The sequence below is a fragment of the Glycine soja genome, chromosome 17, assembly GCF_004193775.1.
Source record: "Glycine soja cultivar W05 chromosome 17, ASM419377v2, whole genome shotgun sequence".
In the NCBI taxonomy this organism is placed as follows: domain Eukaryota; kingdom Viridiplantae; phylum Streptophyta; class Magnoliopsida; order Fabales; family Fabaceae; genus Glycine; species Glycine soja.
The window spans coordinates 22703124-22714727 of record NC_041018.1 but is presented as its reverse complement, the minus strand read 5'-3'; the positions used below and the strand labels follow the sequence as shown (position 1 = coordinate 22714727).

Sequence of the window (11604 nt, the reverse complement as noted above, 5' to 3'; positions counted from 1 at the left end):
ATTTCCAAATGATGTTCCTTTGTAAAACTCGAAATGCTCTCAGCTCTTTCATGTAGTGATGTGGGTGTTTCACCCAGAGCACTGTTACTAGCTTTGTTTTCTGAAATCCATACTAAGTCTCCTTCGTTTTGGCATGGTAGAGGCTTGCGTGGAATCGACGAGCACGAACAAAAAGGAATCTTCAAGTGACGCGACGACGAATCCGCGGGGTAGCTCACGATAGGTAAGGGGAGTTTATTATAAAATTTACCATTTTAACACCGTAGTTAGGGTCGGGAACCTAGCTATGAGGATATATGCATGTCTCTGTTGCATGCTGATTTTTCTTCAAAGAAAATTACATTTTAACTAATGGGATGCGATATATATATATATATATATATATATATATATATATATATATATATATATATATATATATATATATATATATATATCTGTGTGTGTGTGTGTGTGTGTGTGTGTGCGAAAATGCGATTTTTGTTGATGTCGCTATTAAGGATTTTAATTGATATGTGATGATAATGATAATTACGATGATATTGATTAGAGATGATGTTGTTAATAAAGATCATGTCAACATGAATTGTTATTATTGATGAATATGTGAATATGAAATGAGGTTGTTGTTGTTGTTGATAACGTCATTGAGATGAGATGATATTTATGTTGTGAATGACATGGAAATGGAATGTTGATTGATGTTGGAAATGCATTGGCATGTGCATATTGTGTATGTTCGTGGGGGGCACTATGCACTGACCTTCCAGGGTCTTTGGCACTAGCTTTTGGCCACGTTCACACGTTGGATGTTGTGTATGATTGTGGGGGGCACTGTGCACTGACCTTCCAGGGTCTTTGGCACTAGCTTTTGGCAACGATCATATGTCGTATGGAGTGTATGTAATGGGGGGTAGTGTGCACTGACCTTGTCGGATGGCCCAGACGTGGGTAACTAGCGTGGTTAGAGAATCTAAGCATTTATGAGGGGATGCTTAGGCGCTTAGGCTATTTCCTGAGATTTGGTTGTTGTTGGTACGTACCACATTGCATTTGAGTGTTGAGCCAGGTGCATGCATCATTATGTGCAGTCTTGATTGGGTCCATGGATGGATGATGAGTAATTGTTGGATGTGGATGATGAATATTTGTTGGATATGAGTGTTGAATAATGATTGTTGTGTATGCTCATCATGTTTGCCTATGTTCCTTGCTAATTGTGGTTATTTGGAATTGGTATTGGTTCTTTTTATAATAAACTCACCCTTGCAATTTTGTATCATGTGGTTGATACCTGTGATGATCACGAACCTTGTTCGTGGGAACAAAATGACAGTGGTAGGGTGCAGGGAGTAAGATTTCGGTGAGGAACCGTCGAGCCGACGTTATGATGTTGGCGTTATTTTGGGAGAGAGTTGTGTTTTGTAATCAACTCCTCCGTAGTTGGTTTTTTAAGTTTTATTTTGTTGAGTTAAAGATGTAAAACTGAGATTTTAATCATATCTATGAATAGATTTAATTTTCATTATGTGTATGACGTGTACCGAATTATTGTTTCTATGTAATTATGCATATTCGCTTGAGTAATGGCGTGTTGTTGGATGAATTTATTTTGTGACAAAATCACTTCTATTTTCATAATAAAAAATTAAGGAAGTTCTTTTTATAAAAAAAATTGTAATCATCGAATATTAGAGTGTGGATACCGTAGCGACGATACGGGTCGTTACAAACAACGGTTTTCAAAAACCGATGTTAACCATAATACTTCAACATCGGTTAAAAACCGATGTAGAAAGTCATAAATAACTGATGTAAAAAACATATTTTCTAATAATGTGTTTTTTGAACATCTGTTATTTGTCTTATACAATTTTTCTTCATATGACAATTTTGCTCTTTTAGAGAAAGGGCTTTTAAATTATATAAAATTACAATTCAACCCCTTTATTGTAATATTTGTCTTTATAATATTAAACAAAATTAAAAAAATTAAAGCTTAATTGTAAAAATAAAAAAATACAAAAATAAAAAAATTTAAGAAAACCAAAAACAAATCTTTATGTTCTATTTTTTCATTTATTTGCTAATAACAAAAAAAAATACTCACAAAAAATCATGGGTAGCCACATTATATTAATAAATTACCCATTTAATATATGACCAACATAATAAAATAAAAATGAAAGATTTCTTTGGAGAATGGTTGTATAAAAAAATTCAATATACATGCAAATCAAGATGTTCTAAATAAAAATGAAATTGAGATAAAATATATCCAAATCAATCATAATTAATAAAGAGGTTCTAGTAATTTTTCATCATGTGATATTAATTTACCATTTCGATTACCTATGTTATATCATAAATTGAGAATATAAAAGTGTAATTATAGGACTATTTTTATATTTAAATGTATTTGAGAATTTGTTTTTATAAAACCATTGGTTTTTTTTTCAAGAGATATTATAATTAAATGTAGTGTAAACAATCTTTTTTTCTTGAAAGATGCACAATCTTTTTTTATGAATGGTGGTTGTACTTCATTTTATATAAAAAAATCCTCATTTTTTTTAATCTGAAGATAATAAATAATTTATTTTAAAACAATTATATATTTTGTATATGTTGCCTTCACTCGTATTTAGAATCATCCGTCACACTAGGATAAATTCATTTGCTGATTTTTTTAATAATAATTTGTTTTTTTATGTCAAGAGTCTCATAGATATTTATATCTAAATTTAATGTATGCAACTTTTATATAAATGATGTTTAAATTTTTCTATCAAAATATCCTTCATTTTTTTAACTTCCAAGCATAAAAAATATATTTTTAAACTACTATATATTATATTTTGTTGTGTTCATTCATATTTATATCCATCCATTACACGTGTATCCTTACAAGGGCAAATTTAAATTTCTTTTTATATTAAAATACTCTCATTTTTTTATTCCATAGTATAAAAAATTATAGTTTTTAGGCTATTATATATTCTATTTATATGACGACAATCTATATATTATATGTGCATTGCATAGGTACCATATTAGGGAGTACTTAGCACATTATCAATGGGCCTCTTTGAGGACAAATACAGAGAGGCATTGTTAGCATTTTTCCAGAACTTGCACCTGGGGTCTCTTTGTGATTGAAAGGTTATGCTAGAACCAGAGGATTCATGGTTAGGTTCCTTGGGAAACAGGTGCCTAGCACCACCACCACCACCCAGTGTTCTGGGACCTATACAAAAAACCAATTAATATTTTAGCCAAAATCGATAAAAAGAAGAAGGAAAAAAAAATCTATGGAAGCTAAGTAAATATTTTCATGACACAAAATGAGAAAAAAAATATGTGTAAGCATACATTAAAATTCAATTATTTGAAATAAGATTTTCAATTGGAGAGTTGAATAAGTTTTTCAAGTTGACTTGTATGTTTAAATTTTATTTATCCTTTGAAAGTAAATTAAATTCAATGATACTCATAAAAATTAATATTAATGGCAATTTTACAAAAAACATCATTGTTGGCATCTTTTTTGCTTTCCACCAACGACGGTTTTGAGACAAAACCGTCATTGTAGGCACACTCATTTTGTTTCTCCCTCTCCACCCCTCACTTCCTCCAAACCCTCTATCTCACTCTCACTACTCTGTCTTTGCCTTTCGCACCCTCTCAACATAACATATTTGTTCCCTCGAAGCCCATATTCGCCAAAAGCCTCGCCTCCCGCTACTCCCTCGACCCTTACCTCGTTTCCAAGATCACCAACATGGTCACACGCCTCCTCACCACCAAGCTCTACCTTGAATTCATCAAGATCCCCATCGGTCGTCGCCTCCTCCTCGAAACCACACAGGCCTTCGTGGAACTCACTTCGCTTCCCAACATGTGAGGCGCCATTGACACCACTCCCGTCCATCTCCATAATAACCCTAATCCTAACACTAACCATAACTGCTACCACTGTCTCTACGGCTACCCTTCATTGCTACTTCACGTCATGTCCGACCATAAAAAGATCTTCTGTGATGATGGGGTCAAGGCCCCCGGTGGCACTGATGCCTCCACACACTTCCGTGATAGTCTCCTCTACAACCATCTCACCTCTGCGTGACATCGTGTGAGACAAGGTCATCAGTGTTTGCAGCCACTACATCTCCCCTTACGTCGTCGGCAATTGGTGCTTCCCTATGTTGTCGTTTTTGCTTACACTGTTTTTACCGTGTGGAATGGGGACTCCTACCCAAAACCTGTTCAATGGAACACTCATGAAGGGAAGGTCTGTTGTTGTGGAAGCCATTGCACTTCTCAAGGGAAGGTGGAATATTCTTCAGGATTTGAACACCAATATTCAGTTCAGTCCTCTCTACTCCAAGCAAGGCTATTCCTTTGTTCATTTATCTCCATTTTTTTTAATTATTGTGATTATTATTTGAAAATTGAAGCGAACCATATATATTCATGGCATCGAGTTTTGATAGCTGGGAAAATGATAGTTTCTTTAACACTAATGAAGAATTTCAGGAGCTGCACAAGTATCTATTTTCACATTGATCAATTTATTTTTCATTTTTATAATTATAAAGGTTCTAACCGAGGTTAAATTACTGTCACTTATACATGTATTTATTTTGTGCTTCTACCATGTTGGGTGCTTAGGGAGTTTCATTGGGTGGAAGCATGTGCTTGGCATGGTTTTGCTACCTTATCATAGTCCTAATAATGAATGCCTCAAGTTATTCATATTCTAGCAACCTTTAGCTGCATTTCTCCTTTGGTCAAGATTCACTTTAAGGTCACATTCATAGACTAGTATCAAATGCATTTTATATTTTTAGAGAATTTCTTATACTTAGCTTTTACCTTGTGCGATAGATTTATCCAGTTTCTGCACTCAGAGGATTTCAGTACATATCAGCACTGAAGAAGGCCTTTCCTCATGTTTCTATGGTTGCTTCTCAAGGAATAAAAATAGGAACAAGATATAAAAGGTTCAGGATTATTATGTTAGATATATCATTACCAGCATGAAAATCCTGACCTTTTTCATGTCTCATCCTTGAATATTTTTCTAATAGGGATGCTGGTCTTATTTCTCATTCTCAGTGTTGATTTGATTTATTTGATAGAACCAACTGTTTTTTTTGTCAAGGATTTTTGTTTAGAAACCTTCACTTTTCATCTTGTTCTTTTGCCAACCATATAGTTTAAAACTTACTAATGGTTAAGTTTCTTCTTAAGTTAATGCATGTAAAAAAAAAACATCAATATCCTATTTAGTTATGCGCTATAAAATATTTTTCGCAAAACTCCCTTTGAAGAACTATTAAAGTAGCTTATGGAACAAGCTTTTAGATGACTTTTTCTATGAAAGCTTTTGATAAATATGTATAATACTAGCCTCATTGTCCTCATCAATATATGTCTAATAGACACAAGTATGCATTTTAATTAGTAGAATAAGTTAATGTCATTGGCATAACTATCCAATGTGAATGACTTAATGCCTAATTGCTTGTAGATTAAGTTTGATTCGTGAGTGCTTGGTATTTTATTGACAAATAAATAGTCCTATGGAGTAGTATGTATGTATGTTTTTCTTTTCTTAACATTAAAAAACAGGTGGATGCTGGCTTACTTCTCATAGTATTAATCAAATACGAGGCTACTAATCCTGACCTGTTCCATTTCAAAGAAACCAAGAAAGAAACAGAGCATGGCCCTTGCAAAAGAACTTATAGGCTTTTTCTCATTTGTTTTTGCTTGCTACAAAGTGTTTCTGCACAACAAGCATGGCACCTTCTGGGTCAAAAGAACTTATGAGGTTGAGGAATGGAGCAAAGTTTCCAATGGCAGCTATTAGTGAGGATTTGATAAAGACCACAATGACAGTGCATGCAGAGAAACCAGTACAATTCAAGGTCAAAGTGGTGGTGATAATGAGAAATAAAATCAAAGAGGATTTCAAAGAGACTATCTTGAAGCATTTGGATGTCATCAATGATAGGATAGGAACAAGAAATATTGTGCTGGAGCTTTTCAGCACCAAGATTGATTCAAGTAAGCCAGCCTTTCACAACTCACCATTCTAATCATTTTCTTTTTCTAGCAAGGTGTCACAAATTGACCATTTTATAACAAAAAGGTCTTTTAATTTTCGTCTATCATTTTAATGATTCTTAGAAGGGATATTCTTTTCTAACAAGGTAACTAACTAACCAATAATTTTCCAACTTGGAAAGGTCAAAGCAATTACTGGTTATGATTTTAATATTAACAAGGTAGCTTTCTTTCCTGTAACATGATGATTTTTCCATTAATTTTAATTTTATTTCTTTTCTATCTCCTATTGCTTTGTCGTGTTTCACTTTTTGGTGACCTTTTCCTTCTTTTCTCGTATTTCATGTTATTGTTGATTTTTCGAATGCTGGCACACACATACCGGGAGAATTAGAATGATGATCCAAATCCTACTTAAATTTTAATGTTGATGTTTATAATACCATTCTCATCCTATACCCATAATTCTAGTTGGACTCTTCCCTATAATGATCATTTTGATGGTGACTTGTGTTAGCTGTGAGTATGTGACGTACACCAGCCTCGCATTCAATTTCAAAGTTCTTATTGAATCTCATTAGTACTCCTGTGGTTTGAAACTTTCAAATGCTGAAACTTAGGAAAGTTTAATGTTGATGTTTATAATACCATTCTCATCTTATACCCACATTTCTACTTGGACTCTTCCCTATAATGATCGTTTTGATGGTGAATTGTGTTAGCTGTGAGTATGTGACGTACACCAGCCTCGTATTCAATTTCAAAGTTCTTATTGAATCTCATTAGTACTCCTGTGGTTTGAAACTTTCAAATGCTGAAACTTAGGAAAGTTTAATTTCTTGTTACCATTGGTTGCTAGGGAATTTATGATGTTCTAGAATGTCTTATCATATCTAGAATATATTTGTAAAACTTTAGAGTATCTTCAGTTTCAGAATATATTATCAAATCAATTAGTCATCTTATATGAAATACTAGGAGCTATTTCCTACTCACTATGTTTCCTACTAGCTTCTTCAATTAAGGGTTAGTAATCTTATTATCATATTAGTGAGGTTTGGCTTGTTGTACTAGTAATGCTAAGCTAATAATCACTAATAATAATTAAGAACATTTGGTTAGTATTTTTGGATTATATGTTCCATATTAATCTCAGAATATTATTCAAAATCATTATTTATCTGTTTTTCCTTCTCTTCCAAAACAAGAACTACATCATGGAGACTTCTTCGGTTTGGTTGTTTCTGCATAGTTAACAAGAACTATATCATGGAGAAAGGTAAAAATATTGAATCAATAATAATATTAATTAGTGCACTTCATTTCGACTAGATATGCTAATTCTTTGGTAACTACTGATCTTTGTATGAACACCATTTTGGAAGACTCCCGAGGCTATTCAAAATTCAGAAGGATATAATGAGAAGGTTTTTATAGTTACTATTGGGAGACGAGGAGTGTTTAGTGGAGTAGTTCTTAATATGCATCTTCACTAGAAAAATCATGAAACAATTAAGGTTATCTGCAAGCCTTGCAAACTAGGGCAAGTCCATGAATATGCTGAAGAGCTTGCCCGACTGAGCAAAGGCATCATGATTGACATCAAGCCCAATAATACTATCATATTTTTAGTGTGGAAAGAACTATGTACAACCAGAAGTAATGTCACCTCCAAATACATTATCAAAAGTGAAGGTAATTTCCTTTGCATTTGTTATTCATAGACCAAATGTATTTAGTGATAAATATACTATGGTATTTTTGATGAAATTATAGGGGAGTCGGGGAGATGTTAGAGATAGGGGAAACAACATAAAGACTAAGCTTTGGAGCATGAAGAAGTTTTGTCTTCTTACATGCCCAAGTCTTTGAGTGACATCTGTATTGATTATTGCATCCTAGTATCCATCTTTTCATATGTACATTGTGCATCATCATGTAGAGGTAAGAAGATTGTTTCTAAAGTTAGAAACTTCTTCGGTGCATAAAATTCTCCAATTTAATCGATTACAAGGTTGACCGTCATCGATTACATAAGTGTTTGCAGCTTGCAGAGAGATTCTAGTTTTGGTTTAACCGATTGCTAGTTAACAGTAATCGATTATATAGTTCAATTGAGACCATGTCTGGTTCTTCATGAGTTTCTTCTTTAATTTAGATACTAGATGATTGTAATTGATTTTTCATTCTTAAAGGTGTTCCTAAAAGTGATCAAGAACACTTTAATCGATTACATTAAGAATCTAATCGATTACATTGTTCTTAAAAATTTTCCAGATGTTGTTATGAACACTTTAATCGATTAAAATGATAATATAATCGATTATTTCTTCGAAACAATCAATTACATAGGATATTTAATCGATTACAGACAGTTATAACTATTTTCTCTATAAATAATCACCTTGTGTTGTCACTTTTATGAAGGCAAAAGAGAGAAGAAAAAGTTCTTAGAATAAGTGTGCGACTCACAACTTCTAGACTTTACTTTTTCCTGAAGCTCTTATGGTAAAAAGTGAGTGGTGAATTACTTGTGAGATCCTGAAGAGACTCATTCACTCAAACTAAGGTTCTTGTGTGTGATTGATTAGGTTGTGTCTCTCTTCGACTCAAGTTTTTCGTGTGTTTTACATGTTGTTAGCATATGGATGAATTTTTGAAGGCATGTTAGAATATGTTTTTCTAGTTGGGGCTAAGGGTAGGTTTTAAGGTTTTATTTATATTTACCTCTTCATTTGATTTTGAATCCGATCCTTCTAATGTTGTGTCTACCATTAGATAGAGTTTGACTTCTTCTTCCTCCTTTGTTTCTTCATCAGACGATGTGTTGTCCAGTTCTTCCCATGTGATCATCGATACTTTCTTGTCCAGACGATTTGTTTCATAATTGTTGCACGATAGCCCTCAGGCCATTGAGGATAAGACTTGGAGGTTCTTTGCAAGACCAGGTTCTGTATGATGTGGGAAGTTTGAAGTCTCCTTGCCATCCCCTTCAAAAGGTTAAAGGTGGATTGTTTGGATTTTCAAAGGGATGTTTACACATGAAAAGGTGGGATGAGCTGAATCAGTTTTTCTACGAGACAGGGTGAGATATTTTAACAATGAGACTTATTGTTATTTCACCACCTCTCTCATCCCCTCTTCCTTTGAGCCAAAGCAAAAGTATGAAAAATAAAATGAGGTATTTAATTTGGGTACTATAACAAAGTAATAACTTTCATTTGCTCAAGTCACATTTTTAATTCTGATAGCTGCTGAAGGAAGTACCTGTTTTTGTTTAAATGTTTTATTCGAGAATACATGCTACAGGACATCCCTTCATTGGTGCATGATGGTCAGTACTTGCAGTCTGAGTTATTTCCTCGACCTCAATTTGGAATTACTCTTTCAACTTAATTGCTTATTCTAATGATGTGCAGTTTATATACTTCCATTGCTGATATAATATAATAATAGCCTCTGTAGTTGCATCAGCGAGTTATTTATATAAGCACTTGAGCAGAGGAAAGAGCAATAAGTTCACCAAATCACTGCGGTGAAAAAAAATTCAATAATTGATAATAGATATAATCAATTATTGCTGTAATTGAGTATAGGAATGAACGTATCAAGTTAGCTGAAAAGTGATTATAAGATATATTTTGTTTGAATTGTCTAAAAAAATTGTTTATTTTTTTATAAAAAGATTAGAAAAATAGTATCAAGTTACTTGTAATAGTTGATTTTGTATTTAAAATTTTACTTATTATAAAAAAATTGTTTCCCTCTTTAAAATGAGTAAATAGTGTATGGTTAAAAGAATTTTACTCTATCATCTAATTACTAATTACCATACATATATGATAAGTTTAGTTACTTTAAAAGTAATTACTTTAAAAGCCATACTATCTACAGTATCTCTAATTAATTGATAGTAGAAAGATTTTTATATTTACAATGTACAGAAATTAAATTATGTTAAAATTATATTAAAGATTATAATCTAAATTACTAAAGATATTTGAACATTAATTCTATCAGTTCCTTTTCCATAAATCAAACTAAAGTGTTAGAAAAAATATCTAATCCAAACATGCTCTAGTAAGTTATACTACAAGGTTCCAAGTAACTTTTCTGTAGATTCCATTCCAAGTAACTAAAGTGAAGGACATGAAAGCTTTTGCTGCATGGTAAAGTAGGTTTGTCCTTTTCATATAAAATTAGCTTTGCTTGTTCCATTTGACTCATTGACTGCACTGGCTTTAGGGAATGTTTGGATAGTATATACAACCAATAACCTATGTGGATCAGTAGAGCTGAAATGATACATATTCGATTATTAGCATAGGGGTTGTAGCTTTCATTTTAAATTTTCTTTTGTATATTAAATAAGTATATTTTCAATTGCTAGGACAAATGAAGTGGCTCTCTGCATACATATATTTTCAATTTTCGGAAATCTTTCAAAAACCATTAAAATATATGGTCCTTGGTCTTCTGCATGGGTAGGAGAAGCTGGAGAGGCGTACAACAGTGGTGGCAATCATGTTTCTAATAGATTTTTAAACAGCTTTTGGTGGGTAAAATTGGTTGTCCAATCCTTCCATCATTTTTTGTTCTTTTTTAATTTCTGAAGGATGGATTATGATGTTTTTTCTGTTATATTTATCAAAACATGTTGCTAAATATAAAATTGGTTCTCTTTTAAATTGGTTGTGATTTATTGTAAGTTTTGAAATTTAAATGGCTCAAGTACTTAGATCAACTTGGAATAGCATCCTACTATAGCACTAAAGTCTATTGCAGGCAGACTTTAATTGGAGGGAACTATGGCCTTCTCAATACCACCACCTTTGCTCCCAATCATGACTACTACAGGTAAGTACTAATTGAAAATTGCAACAAACGAAAAGAGAATACTTTTTTCCTTGAAGATTTCTTGTGATTATTACATCATGTTTGAACATATCTAATCCTAGGTTTTGGCCTTGTTTCTAAACAGTGCAGTTTTGTGGCATCGGTTAATGGGAAAGAAGGTTCTTGCGGTCTCAAGTGATGTTCATATTAAAGACTTTTACCTATAATTAGGAAATGTAAGTAGAAGTTAATGACTTTTACCTACAGTTGAAGATGATAGGTACATATTAAAGACTTTTACCTACAGTTAGGAAATGTAAGTAGAAGTTAATGACTTTTACCTACACATTATACATAGTAGGTAAAACCTATAGTGACAGACAATTAGCCGTCATTATACACCCCCTCAAAGTTGACAGAAGAAACGTCCGTAGGACAAAGTCTATCATACATTTACCTACGGATTTTTTATTTACAGTGACAGTTTTTGTCTGTAAGTATAGGTCATTTTTCTTGTAGTACAATTGAATATAGCAACATGGTTCATGGTTGTGCTCTTGTAGATGTAAGAAAGAGGAAGACCAAGGCAGAAGCAATGTGGGGAGAAAGAAGAAAAGGGTACAACAACAGAAAGAAAAAATGATAAATGGTAAACCATAAAAAATTTTCATCATCAATCTAAAAAAATAAAAATGC

General features: G+C 32.8%; 1 protein-coding gene across 1 annotated transcript; it reads left to right on the top strand.

Moving 5' to 3' along the window:
- Positions 1-5804: 5804 nt before the first annotated feature.
- Positions 5805-11391, top strand: LOC114391561 (heparanase-like protein 1). Its single transcript, XM_028352557.1, has 5 exons — positions 5805-6072; positions 8944-9157; positions 10463-10627; positions 10858-10929; positions 11054-11391. Exons 1-5 carry the CDS (start codon positions 5805-5807, stop codon positions 11133-11135), a joined length of 801 nt encoding a protein of 266 aa, XP_028208358.1. The 3' UTR covers positions 11136-11391.
- Positions 11392-11604: the final 213 nt, after the last annotated feature.